The following is a 14,236-nucleotide window of genomic DNA, read 5'->3' as shown; positions in this document are numbered from 1 at the left end:
ATCGAGTCTAAACGAGCTTAATAAATATAAATTATAAATTTAAATATTCATTAAAAACTAAATTATATGTTTAGAAAAAATTATAATATTCTTATTAAAATTTATAATTTTCTTCTAATAGATGAATTTAATATATTTATCTATATTTTTCATAAATAAAATGTAAAATCTATAAATTCAATATCAAAATTATTTTTTTATTTAAAAGTTGATTCATGAGTTTAACGAACGTGTTCACGAGCTAACGAGCAGAGTATTGTTAAACTTAAACTTGGTTTGTTTATCTTAACGAGCCTCATTAAACGAGCTCAAACGAACTTTTATCGAATCGAGCTTTGAATAGCTCACGAGCGACTTTGTTCATTTACACTCCTAATTAAAATCATCCTAAAGTTTTATCTTGTAATGCAATAAGACACCTCAGGGCTATAGTACAGTAAAAGGGATATTCAGTTGTTATTCAAGTATTCATGATTCAATTCCTACTTACAACGTATTTGTAAGAATTTTTTCTCTAAATGAGACGTGTAATTAAGGGATACTAAACTTCTAGACCACCCACCACGAACACTTCTCGATTTACCATAGCGGCTAGTGAAAAATTTTCATAAGACCAAATTAATCATCTCAAGTTTGATATTATCTAACCTGATTAATTATTTTCTTTGTGTAATGTAATAAGACCTAAGGGAATATTTAATTGAATGTTATTGTTGATAATTTTATCTAATGTTATATTATTTAATATTGTTCAATTTAAATAATAAGTGATTGTATAAAGTTAACAAAAAACGAGAAGCGCTCGTAGGTCTCCCAGCATCGTTTAGTTATGTCTCTTATTTGGAAGAAAAATTCCTATAAATTCATCATAGCTGAAGTTCGAACCATGAATACTTAGGTGACAACCTGAATACCCTACCGCTGGACTATAACCCGAGGGTAAAATTAAACTGTTGTGAAATAAGTACTTCAAATATGCGTCACCAATAGCAAATGTCTTATATTAAAATGTGCAAATATTTCAACAAAATATAATAAAATAGAAGAGTACTTCATAAAAAATTATTAAAAGTAAACGATATAGTAGGAAAAGGATTTTTTTTTTTTTTTTTGATATGCTTACAAATATGAATAAAAAATATTTAATTAAAAAACGATAAAAGAACACAGATAATGAGTGTATGAGATTGTTATTAGTATTTTAATATTAGATAGAAGAATTTTTCTCTAATTATTAGATACGATTGTCATAATCTTATTTTTTTTATTTTATGATATGATTAATACTTATACTAATGTTATGCTATAATATATTTTTTTAGTGTGACACAATAATATTTACAAGACCATGTTTCTATTTTAATTTTAAAACTAGAATTTCATTCTGATTTCTTGATTTCGATCTAAGAGTGTATAAAAATTCAGAAAAACTGAATTAACTAAATTGAAATATCGACAGAATTTAAAAATTCATTAATTTAATTTTCTTTTTTGATTAATTTGGTTCAATTTAAATTTTAAATTTTATAAATTGATTAAAATAAATAAGAATATTAATTTAATTACTTTTTATTTAAAAATATAATTAATTAAATAAAATTTTATTTTTTAAGTTAAAATTGAATAATGTTTTAAAATTTCGATTAATTCAGTTAAAAATTAAATTAATTAATATTTTATCAATTAGATTATCCGATTTTCATTAAAAAAAAAACGGTTAGTTCAATTAATCTAAACATTTTCAATTTATTAAATTTTCGGTGATTCGATTTCGATCAAATACTGAGCCCTATCTCAACCTATAAAATAGTTAGACTTAAAATAGACAAGCATGTTGCAGCCTGCACTTCCCACGGTGATCCGGAAAGTTAACACTGTCTAAGTCAATTACCAATGTCAAAACACGCTCTCCAAGGCAAGAATAGACAATGGTGGTATTTTTTTTAATTAACATCCGATATTTAACTTAACACTGATTAATTTTAGAATGACACTTAATCCTATAAAAATTTTCTATAGTTATAAATAAATAATATCCATGAACTTAATATTCTTAGATCAATCATCTATTACCCCCGTGACAAGACATCCAAATTATTACCCAAATATCCACTATTCGAGCTTAAGTTATGACAAATTTATAAAAAAAAATTCTTCCAAATGAGTCACGCAACTAAATGATGCTGAGCTCCTGGACTGCCCGCTACGAGCGCTTCCTGATTTATCCTGGTGACCGGTAAAAAATTTCCGTGAGACCGAATTGGTCATCCCAGGATCGACGTTATCCAACCTGATTAATCATTTTTTTTAATCAATTATCTATTAAAAAAAATATCCATTAATTCATCAAAATTTTCGATCCTTAACTGCTTGAAAAGATAAAAAGATGCCCTATTGTTGTTCCATTACCCGAGTTACAAAGGACATTAACAACCCTAGAGGCGAAGGCAAATACCAATATCAAGGAAGCAAACATCAATGTCAGAATGGCAAGGTTTGGTCAAATAGGGTTATACGTAAGAAAAGTCATAATAGACCCTTAATACATGCCATCTGCTAATTAGTTAACTTCGATTTTACATACCTGGTTTAAAAAGATCATGTCCTAAGATAATTTCTTCATCACATAATTCACATTTTATATCACATTTTGTGGCAAGCTTCTTACTAATTGTTTTCATTTAGTCATGATTTCTTAGATCAGTTTAAATTCATGTGAAGGAATTTCTTCAACAAGTTCATGAAAGATTATTGATTCAGCTGCTCTTTAATAGAGAAAAATTAATAATGGAATAGGGATCTTTTCATATGAAGTGCCTTTGTCTAAGTTTTCTTTCCTGTTTCAAATTGTATGATAAATAAAGACCATAAAATTCGATTAAACCAATTCATATAATGCATAGAAGTTCAGATGACACAATTTAAAATTTTCAATCAAAGTACATTGAAAGAACAACTTACAACTTAGGCAGAGAAAATAATAAATCTCAATTAATATTTAATGGCCCATGCGAATCTGCAAAAAGAGATTGTAAGATTGTAACTCCTCAAATCATGCACAAAAGGGTACCAAATAAAAAAAAATAAAAAGGAAAAACAAACCTCGGAAAATAATAAAACTCGAGAAATGAGGAACAAAGTGGGATCTTTCATCATTTGAATGGACCTTGCCAGATGTAAGTGATAGCATTTACAACAATATATGCAAACAAGAAAGCTAAGAAGTCCATTAGATCAAATATATCAAAATTGAAATTGTGCTTCAATTTGGCAATGCTTTATAATGTTCCAAAAGTCGCATTTATTGAAAAACTGATTTCTTCAACCTCAATAAGTCTGCTTACCTCAATCTGAAAGCTCTGGTGCTTGGAATTTCTTCTCAATTAAAGCTTGCACTTTCTGCAGTAGAATCACAACTAACTAGTTAATTGGTGAATTAAAAAATAAATTTGTTGTAGAACAAAAATTAGTTTTACCTTGACAGAATTTCCAATCTCTTCAAGTTTCTGCAATATAATATCTCCAGGAGGGGGAACCTACAAACAAGAATGGACTTGGAAAGATTTTCTAAATAATAGAAAAGATATCAAAGCAATATCATACAAGTCTAGACTCCACAAACCGAATATCATTTCTGGAGGGGTAAGAATTGCCATAGTATAAATTCAAAATAAAATATTTTGTGGAGAAAATATTTTTCTTAAAATCATTCTAGGTTCCTTGAAATCTGGTATATTTATCATCTTTGCAGAATGAATGGTTGATCAGGTAACATGTTAAAATATTTTGTCTAATTTATGCATTGTTTAGACAAGGCAAAAAAAAAGTTGAAAAAAAATTTATACGGAACTGTTACTCAAGTTGACGCCTAAAGAATGCAGTCCTCACTTTTCAGATATTTCAGATTTCAAATTACACCCACTCAGCACAAGGCCGATTGAAAGTCATGTAATTTGAAAGAAAATTTTCTTGCACAGACTATTTTGGGAGGAAGAAAAACAAAAATACCAGTAGCTCCACAAAGCAAAATTGCTTTACAAGCAAGTATGAAAAGCACTTCACCATACCCAACTGGTAGATGGACCAGAACCAAGTGTATGAGGATCTTCAGACATGTAAATTTGCTTGCTGAGAATATCACTCCTCGTATTTGAAAGATGCATCAGAACAGCCTGCACAAAGTAGATCTAGAGTTTATTACTTTAGTAAATAATGCTGATGAATCAACACTTATCTGAGCAGTAGTACCTTGCGGAAAGCCCCAGGTTCAGAAATTCCTAGGATTTGAACATCATCACTTGGAGGCCTTCGTACACCTGTATTCTTTATTCTGACAGAAAATATGCCGAAGAAGGATTGCAAATAACCTGTGCACGAATACAAGAATTTTAGTGTGCACTCAATAAAGAATTCAACAAGTACAACAACAACAAAGTCTTATCCCACTAGGTGGGGTCGGCAATAAAGAATGCAACAAGTAAATCAAAAAATTATTTTGCATGAACCATCTTGTGTTTCTAGTGAATCAATTAAAATTAATAGTTACTTATCCATAATGAGATGGATATTCACAAAACAGATACATGCTGAAAAACAATAATGAATCAAGCACGTCACTTGGACTTGGAAAAAACTATTCATATCCATGTAAGATACAAATATCAAACACTTAATTTTCTAAAATACATGGCACACGGACTCATCGAAAAAGAGCTTAAATTTAGAATTCAGATATAGACACAATTAATCTTAAAAATTTAAATACTAATATTTGATCAATTCACATATATTATGTTATATAGCCTAATTTATATTTACATAGCATGTAACATATAATAATTACAACTGATAATGTAACTTATATTAAGTTCCCTCCCTCCGGTGATGCAACAATACTCTCCTCGTGAACCATGATGTTGAAAATCTATTTCCTCCCAGCACAACGGAAATTTCATGTTTCTTCTTCCTTTTGCTCTCACAAGTGAGTCTGGCTGCTCCCACTCATTTTTTATCTAAACACACATGTGGCGTCATGCCAACATAGGTACATTGAGGTAAAAGGTGAGTCCGAGAATTGTAGGAATCAAGCAAACAAAATAAAAAAACTAATTGTCCACATGAAGCTCATGTTGAGGTCACAATATTGAAAATAGTATCAGTCACATCACAGGCTAGATTTACCACCTTCTCAACTTGGTGTCCAACCGTAACTACATACAATATTTTGGAGGAATCAGTCAAGCATTGTCAATATCTCCTCACTCTCCAATTAAACATTCTCAACTCACTTTTAAATATATTTTTTGAACTATAATCTACTTTGATTAAGTATAATATTGAAATTTCACGCCTTCATATTCTTATTAATTGTATAAAATTTCACAAACTTATAGAAACTTATGATGTTTGGCGGCCACACACAATCTTTCATAGGAAGCCTCAGCCGCATTGGGTCTATTATATGCAACCTTACCTGCATTGCAAGAGACTATTTCCGCAATTCAAACTTGTGACCAAAGTCCCACAGTAACAATTTTATCATTTCGCCAAGGTCACACAAAAACCCCATGCTATAAGATTTCAAAATAGATTTTATTAGAGAAATAATGTTACTAGTTTAATTCAGTTTGTAATTGTTGTCGATGAATTTATTTTTCTTTTTTTTGACTTTGGAATTTAATAGTGAGGCCTCTTCATTTTTCTTGAATGTTGGTACTTGGAAATATTTGGAAAAAAAATCATTGTAAACTATGAAATAGGGATTAATCTTTGAAGCTTAAAAGCGCAATATCATTTCCATGTTCTAGGTTATAGTTTCTCTCACTTAGTATCATACAACTTATATGCGGAATATTTTAGGGAGAAAAAAAAGGATAGTTCAGTGCACGAATCTCCCGTCATTGTGGGTCACGGAGAAGGATCAGACCACATTGTGTCTAACCATCATGTGATTTAAGTACTATTTTCTTTAGGTTCAGTTTTTTTCCTTTTATTGCATGTGTAGAAGTTTGTACATATACTATTGTTGCCTAAAACTAGTTAAGTTCTAGGCTTTAGAACAAGTAGTTTGCATAAATTTAAATGACTGATGCTCTGATTTGTTGTACTTAAAAGAAACTTTCCATGAATTATTAGTACTTACTGCTAAATAAATAATGCCAAAAAGGTTCTTGTTCTAAAACTGGACTGAACAAAGACAGCAAGTTGATGATTCCAGTCTCTTTTGTTCAGTTTTCTTGCAGGAGACATACAGCCATACAAACCAAACAAGTTCCTCTGTCTTGAGTATGGTTGTCAAAATTGACAAATACACAATAGATCACTTGGGTTGTAGTTGTATGAGTATAGTAAAAAACTAAAGGTGAACCAATTTGTCTCGAGAAATGGAGCATCACACAAGGATGGAGTAGGTTGAAATGCTAGACTAGATAGACTTTGGCAGATTCGGCCAACCTAGGTTGAAGACTAATGAAATTAGACATCTACATGTATATTTGATATATATCTTAAGTTGTACAAGAGCTTGGCTGGATGAATATGGAGTTTGCTAAGCTTGTGATTAGATGAAATTGAGTGAGGATGATGACTTGGTGCAGCCAAGGTCACATGCTCAATGATTTGAAGGTCCGATGGAGTTCAAAGAATGATAACATGAGGCACTCGAGGGGCTGGAGGACAAGAAACATTGAGTGATGATGGAGTAGCTCATCGAGCTATTAACTTGGTGGCTTTAGATCTATTAGAGATCAAAGAAGGATGGAATGGGGCATCCAATGGACTGCAAAACGAGAAGTAGCTATAACGTTGACGGTAGCTAGAAGAAGGCGAACTACATAGGTAAAGAGTAAATAATGGCACAAAAAGTGAGTCGTGGTCTTGGTGCATCCAAGGGACTTAAGACCTAACGAGAGACACCTTGGTAGGGAAGTTAAGTTAGAGTAAGCTTTTGAGTGAATTATGAAAGTAAAGCGATTTGTACTTTGGGTTAGGCTAGCGCTTGGCTTAGGCAAAGACTTGATCATTAGGATGGTTGTAGTTGAGGTTCCAATCAACTGAAGGTGTCTCCAATCGACAAGGTTGACTAACAACTTACTCAGGCTTTGTGACTTACAAATGAAATGTTTCTATTTGAAGTGAGTCAATAAAGATGTTGAGTTGACTTATGTGTCACAAATACAATTCAGTCGATTGATCCCTTGACATGAGTTAGAAAGAATTGTTGATCAGACAAAAGAAAGTTGCAATCATCAGATGGCAAAAGGGGTTAAGTTGGGTAGTCAACTAAAGTAGTCATTGGCATATTGAAGAGTATAGCAATCATAATAACACAATTGACAAATGATGCAAGTAGAATAGAACAATAAAGGTTGAAGGCTATATAAGGAGAACCAAGGGAAGCCCTTGAGGATTAGCAAATCTTGAGCAACATTTTGATAATTCTTAAGCTTGCATGTTGTAATTTTTAGCCTAGATTTTTTACTTGTTTTCTATCTTCTAGTAAGAGACTTGTAAGAAGAGGAGACTTTAGTAAGGATTTGTTAGCATTGACTTTGCTTGTGTTTATTATCGTTGCATTTAATTGTGTTTGATCAAGAAAAGTAAGGTGGTATTCTACCCCCCCCCCCCAAGACGTTCACGGTCCTAATAGATAATCCTATCTACTTTTAGAAATCCATGCTTAATCTCTTAGCTCATCATCATTTAAGAGTTGTTACAAGATCAACAAAATAACTTTATTGTTGCATGAGATGTACCACTAAGTAAACCAAGCATATCATCCATCTCTTTATGTTAACAAGAGACATAGTAGCTTTCTAGATCAATATTAGCCTCAAAACCCTTTTCTCAGCTAAACAAAATAATATTGACTATTAAACAACTTTATTGTTGCATGAGTTGTCTTTTCGATTATTGAATCTATATTTAACAAAACATGATTTATCATTGATCAATAAACCTACAAGATATACATTCAGTTTAATAAAATAAATATTATGTTATATTTTCTAAAATATTATTCTATAAAATAATAACAATAATTATCACATATTATTAGCTAATTAATAACATTAATTTGATTATACTGATATTATGCTATTCATTATTTATAGTGTAAGTAGCAATGCAATTTTATGAGACATAATAAATTACCTCAACATCTTTTATATCAGACTTTAATTTTTCAATTTTCTCGAGGATTGTCAATGCATCATTTTCTATTGATACTTTGACCAAAGTATGGTAAGCCAACAAAAAATAAATATTTATGAAAGAAAAGACATAGATTCCTTGGTATAGAATGCTTGTTTAGCAGTCATGACTCAAATGGCATATCAAGATAATTTTCAAATACTAAGTTAACCTGAAATGAAGATCAGTTTTTTTATAGGCCCAAACATAGGTATGTTTTTTAATGGATGTCATCTACGTCAAGGCAGGAGTTTTCATGAAACATTAAAGAATTCAATTCCTACAGAATCATAGATGTGAAGAACTGAATAAGACTGAATATCATCCACTTGTATCAGTATACACAGGCATATTCCTTCCAGTTGCTAAAGAAAAAAAGGACTAATGCCAAAATCTAATCAACAATGAAGGTACCTTAATATTTTAAAATAATAATACATACATCCTAATTCCACACTTCAACCTTACCTTGTTCAACTACAATATCTGCAACTGAGGCAAGCACTACATGCTTTTCTTTCGTCAAAACTCCAAAACAAGGAAAAGCTACTGGTCTTGTTACCTGCAAATATAAAGAAATTCAGCTGAGGAAAACCATCTATTAACCAACTGTTTGTTACAGCATAAGCTGAAGAAGTAGAGCATCCCATGATCATGCTTGATTTACCTCATACACAATAGCATTGGAAGTCACATATAGCTTGCGAGAGCGGAAGTCAGATCGCAAGATATGTCTTCGAATTGGTAAATATAGCAACATCAAGGCCCCAATTCCCCATGCTAGCATCAGAAGCAAGGAATACAGAATCCATTGAACCGTTTGGTACTTGACATATTTTTCTTCCATCTCATAAAAGGATGCAGTGTGCAGGATTGTGTCTTCTTCAGCTTCATTATATCGATTTGTAACTGAACCTGATAATAATCGTCTCTCCAAGACGTCAATTTCAATAGCTTCGTCGGTTGATCCCATATGAAACCAAAGAGAGAAAAAAAAACTGATAGAAAAGATCATCATCAGACAAATTATTGCTCGCCAAACTTAAATACAAGTGGAAAACACAATTCAAAGCCCTACCAAACCTTATTGATATCGTGAGTGGTGGAACAATCAAATTACCTTTTCAAAGCATGCGGATCCGATTCGTATGATCTTGTGCTGCCCAATTCGCCCAAATTAATACGGAAAGCAGCAAATCGAGGAAAGGAAAACGCGCACTAAGGCCCTAAAACCACGAATCGAGCAAGAATGTTCCGCCATGAATGAACCAACATCACAATGGACTCCAATCGAATTTAAACACTGAAAAGTTAACAGGTAGGTAGGAGAGGTCGAGGAAGATAAGAGGAACCAGGAAGAAGAGCGGAATGGTAGGACAGTAACGGTGATCGTGCCTGGGCCGGGCAATGGTCCATTGGGCCTGACATGGCTTGAAATGAAGCACGTCGACTTAATTGTATTTTAAAAAATAAAAATAAATTATAAAATAATTATTGATTAAAATTCTAATACTTATATATGAAAATTTTGATACAACGTGAAATCTGTAATCGTATGATGTTTTGTCAAATCTAAAATCTTAAATTTATAAAAATATATATATTTTTCGGATTTGAATTTTTTAACCTTTCACTCATGTAGTACCTGTGGGGGTTGTTCATCTGAGCGCATCTCTCAGTATAAAAATGATTTTTATCTTCTTTTTATATGGGTCATCAAAAACTATGGAGAGTATTTTTTAGCTTTTTAGCGTGGGTCTAATCTGATCGGACTTGAATATAAATATCTCCAATTTCTATTGGTGCAATCAAATCAATTAATAAAGTAGGTCAAAATTGATTAAACATTTAATAACGTGCAAAAAAAGTTAAAGTAGAGCATGAGTATCTATTGAAAGTCGAACATGAAATTGTCCAAATGGGTAATGAAAGATCGTACATTTTGCGGTTAGAAGTTCAACGGAGAGTTGAATTGAGAAGAGAAATCTAAGTGAGTCATAAAGGACCAGACACTTGATATGAGATATAAAATCCAAGTGAATTAAAAATGACTGAACACTTTGTTTAGAAGGGATGAGGGGCGGTTTATTAATGGAAAGGGAAGGAAACGAATGATAAATTCCTTACACTCCAAATCAGGGTGTAAGAAAATATATCATTTGATGGGTAAGAGAGGGTAAAAGTTCTCCTTCCTTTCTCTCATCCCCTTCCCTCACCTCATTTCTAAACAAGGTTAAAAGTTACTTTCCTTTTACTTACCCTTCCTTCATCTCCTCCAAAGCAAACTGTTAATAATAACGGAAGTCTTAGTAGATCAAGGTTAATCAAATGTTAAATAATAAGGAAATCATGATAAGTCAAGATGAAGTCTTGATTCCATCATTATTTGACTTATTTCTTGTAGTGTGAATTATAGTGAGTGCATTCGAATTTATTCACAAATTAAAGGGAAAGCAATTCATCTCCTGAATTGGTACACAATATTTTTTTCCAAAAAAATTAACACTCCGTTGAACATGATGTTACCTCTACAGTATTTCATATTTTGAATGAAAATGGCAACCCTTTTGGGCTAGAATTCTACACTTATTATACTTATCCCCCCAAGATGACTAATCCTTCTTCCCTGAATGATTTTAGTCTAATAAGTTTATGTAACATGTGTTCTAAAATTGTCTCTTGTGTAATCACTAATCATCTAAAGTCGATTATGGTTTGTTAACATATGGTTCATACCTAGATGAAGGTCAATGCAAGAGACATCATGGAAGGAAAATTTTGTTAAGGTTTTCATAATAGAATTTTGTTACTATTTTTCATAATATAATTCTGTTGCGATTTTTCATAATAAAATTCTATTGTAATTTTACCGGGTCTAGGATTTAGACACTATTTATATGAATCATTGTAAACATATTATACAATCATGATAATCATTGAATGTGATTATCTTTTGTATAGAGAATTCTAATAAAGTTTTTGTCGTTTTTATGAAATAAGCACGCTGTCAAACTACGATAACTCTTTTTGTTCCTTTTCTTCTCCTTCCTTGTGTTTGCTCCTTTTTTTGGACGTCTTTGTCTCATTGCTCCACGCAATCTCTTTCTCTCTTCCTCTTTTCTACGTTAGAAGTTGAGAGACGTTCCCCCTCTTTGCGCAACAATTAGTATCAGAACTATATATTTTGGAGGATTTCTTTAACATATCGAAGATGACTCCTACGAAGTTTGATGGAACCGGGAACTTCGGATTATGACAAAGAAGGGTCAAAGACTTATTGGTGCAACAAGATATGGTGAATGTGCTAGGAGAAAAGAAATCGAAAAGCATGGAGAGATCAAATTGGGAAGAACTTCAGGTGAAAATAGTGGCAACAATCAGAATTTGTTTTATGGATGATGTGATGTATTATGTCATAGACGAGAAGTCACCGGTGGTAGTTTGGCAAAAGCTGGTATATGTCAAAGTTATTGACAAACGAGCTGTATCTCAAACAGAAATTATTCGGACTAAAGATGACAGAATGAACCGATCTGAGCTATCACATCAACGTATTCAACTAGATTGTGAGTGATCTAAAACAAGTTGATGTGAAGATCGAAGATGAAGACAAGGCGCTGATGTTATTAAATTCTCTACCTTCATCTCTTACATATAAGAATTTAGTTACTTCTTTAATATGAAATAAGGAAACTTATTGGAGAAGATCACAGGTGCGTTGTTAGGTTTTCACCAAAGGAAGAAAATAAGCGATGAAGTTTTTCAGGGAGAAAGACTAATGAGAACTAACAACCAAGAGCATGGTAGGAGCAAATCTCAACATAGATCGGGTAACAACAACAAGACTCGTTCTAAGTTGAGAATGAAGAAGGTGATCACGTGCTACAAGTGTGGAGGCAAAGGTCATATGAAGAGAGATTATCCAAAGATAAAGAAACATGTTGTAGAGAACAAAAGTTTGGCAAAGTCTGCCAATATAGTTGAAGAGGAAGATTCAGAGAACGATGACAGAGATATGCTATTAGTTATGTTAAGTGCAAAGCAACTGACGGATACATGAATCTTAGACTCTGTATGTTCATATCACATGACTCCAAACAAAGAGTGGTTTGACACCTATAGGGCAGTGAATTCTGGTTTAATGTTGATGGAAAATGATGTGTTATGCATAATATTGACATAGAGAACGTCAGAATTAAGATATTTGGTGGTGTGATCAGAACCCTATGTGATGTCAAATATATACCAGAGCTAAGAAAGAACTTGATTTCACTAGACACATTAGATGATATTGGTTGTAGTTACAAATTAGTAAGTGAGGTGATAAAAGTCAGCAAGAGAGCTATAATAGTAATGAAAAGACAAAAATTAGCAGGGAATAACTATAAGTTGATAGGAACTACAGTTGTAGGTGGAGTCACCTCAGTAGAATCTGAATCAGATAGTACCATCTTGTGGCATATGGGTGGGCGTGGTATACTAGAACTTCATAAGAGAGATTTGTTGAAGGGTGTCAAGACGTGCAAACTTGAATTCTGTAAAATTCCGTGTTCTTGGGAAACAGAGCAAAGTGTAATTCAAGACGACAATAATCAAGACGGAGGGGATTATGGACTACGTACATACGGATCTTTGAGGACCATCTAGTTTAGCATCACGTGGAGGACATTTGTATTTTGTGAGTTTTACTGATAATTACTCATGAAAGTTTTGGGTATACTTTATGTTTCACAAGTCAGAAACTTTTATAAAGTTTAAATTGTGGAAAACTGAAGTGGAGAACTAGATCGGAAGGAAGATTAAATGTCTTAGATTAGACAATAAGACTGAGTACATAGATTTAAAATTTTAGGAATTTTGTGAGCAGCATGGGATAATGAAGTATTTCTCGGTTCGCAGGACACCTCAGCAGAACGGGGTGGTGGAAAGGTTGAATAGGACAATCATTGAGAAGACAAGATGTCTCGAGCTGAATGTAGGGCTAGCAAATAATTTTTAGATGAAAGCAATTAACATGACATGTTATCTCATTAATAGATCACCAAGGGCAGCAATAGAAGGCAAAGTATCTGTTGGAACCCCATGGTATTTTGATATGATCAAATAAGCTAAGTTAGGTCCTGCGTTGTCTAACCCTTGTGTCTAAGTGTGCAGGAGCTTAGGAACACAGGAAGTCGAGCGGAAGATGCGGATAGCGAGAAGGATGGCACTGGAGAGAGCCTACGGGCTCGGTGCGTCCTAGGGACGAGGTGACCGCGGAAGAGTACACCGGTGGATGAGAAGAACGTGCACGGCGTTCGAGGGACGAGAAACCGGAAAAGAAGGCTGCTCGAGGAGAAAGCCGGAACTTGGGTTCGGGTGAGCCCTATTCCAGATGACCGAGATCACCCAAGCTAGCGGAGCTGGAGCGAAAGACCCGGACCGAGACGGGACTGAATCTGAGAAGAGGTCCCGGACAAAAAGTCAACAACTATTGACTTTTTGCTCCGGGGCGCCCGGAAGTGGATTTTGACCAGGATCGAGGTTTGACTCGATCTAAACGTTGGGGGATAAAATTTATACCCCCGGGGCGCCCGGAACCCTTCCAGGCGCCCGACCAAGGCTATAAATATAGCTTTGGTCCAGAAGCTAATTAATTCATTCAGAACAATAACTTGTAATCAGTTCTTTCATTTCTACTTTTTTGTCTGTGCTCTCAACGCTATAAAGAAGCTACTCCGCCCAAAGGAGATCGTCAGATAGTGTGTTTACTTTCCTTGGATTAGCAATCCCCTGATTGCAAACCAAGTAAATCCTCTGTGTCTGATTTCTGTTTATTTAGTCTCTGCTTTTTAATCACAAGTTCTTTTAAATTAGTTGAATATCCGAGAAAGGTTTTGTGTTTATTTTTGTAGGGCAATTCACCCCTCCCCTCTTGCCGGCCTACAAAGGGACCAACAAGTGGTATCAGAGCAAGGACGCTTAAGGAGGACTAATCGCCGATCGAAGCAATAAGATGGCCGGACCAAGCATCGTTCCACCGAAATTTGAGGGGGACTTCGCAGAC

General features: G+C 33.6%; 1 protein-coding gene across 4 annotated transcripts; it reads right to left on the bottom strand.

Moving 5' to 3' along the window:
* Positions 1–2,001: 2,001 nt before the first annotated feature.
* On the bottom strand, positions 2,002–9,567 carry LOC122006861. Of its 4 annotated transcripts, XM_042562522.1 has the most exons (10): positions 9,311–9,567; positions 8,858–9,188; positions 8,659–8,752; positions 4,249–4,367; positions 4,068–4,172; positions 3,477–3,536; positions 3,345–3,399; positions 3,103–3,166; positions 2,962–3,016; positions 2,002–2,290 (listed from the first exon to the last, which is right to left on the bottom strand). In XM_042562522.1, exons 2-7 carry the CDS (start codon positions 9,161–9,163, stop codon positions 3,346–3,348), a joined length of 738 nt encoding a protein of 245 aa, XP_042418456.1. In that variant the 5' UTR covers positions 9,164–9,188; positions 9,311–9,567; the 3' UTR covers positions 2,002–2,290; positions 2,962–3,016; positions 3,103–3,166; position 3,345. The 4 variants fall into 4 exon arrangements, with proteins under 4 accessions (XP_042418456.1, XP_042418455.1, XP_042418454.1 ...); XM_042562521.1 differs by having other exon boundaries at positions 3,103–3,399; positions 9,311–9,564; XM_042562520.1 differs by lacking the exon at positions 2,002–2,290 and having other exon boundaries at positions 2,874–3,016.
* Positions 9,568–14,236: the final 4,669 nt, after the last annotated feature.

This window comes from Zingiber officinale, chromosome 7B (genome assembly GCF_018446385.1).
Source record: "Zingiber officinale cultivar Zhangliang chromosome 7B, Zo_v1.1, whole genome shotgun sequence".
Taxonomy (NCBI): domain Eukaryota; kingdom Viridiplantae; phylum Streptophyta; class Magnoliopsida; order Zingiberales; family Zingiberaceae; genus Zingiber; species Zingiber officinale.
Note: the sequence above shows the minus strand (reverse complement) of the source record. Positions and strands in the feature narration are given on the sequence as shown.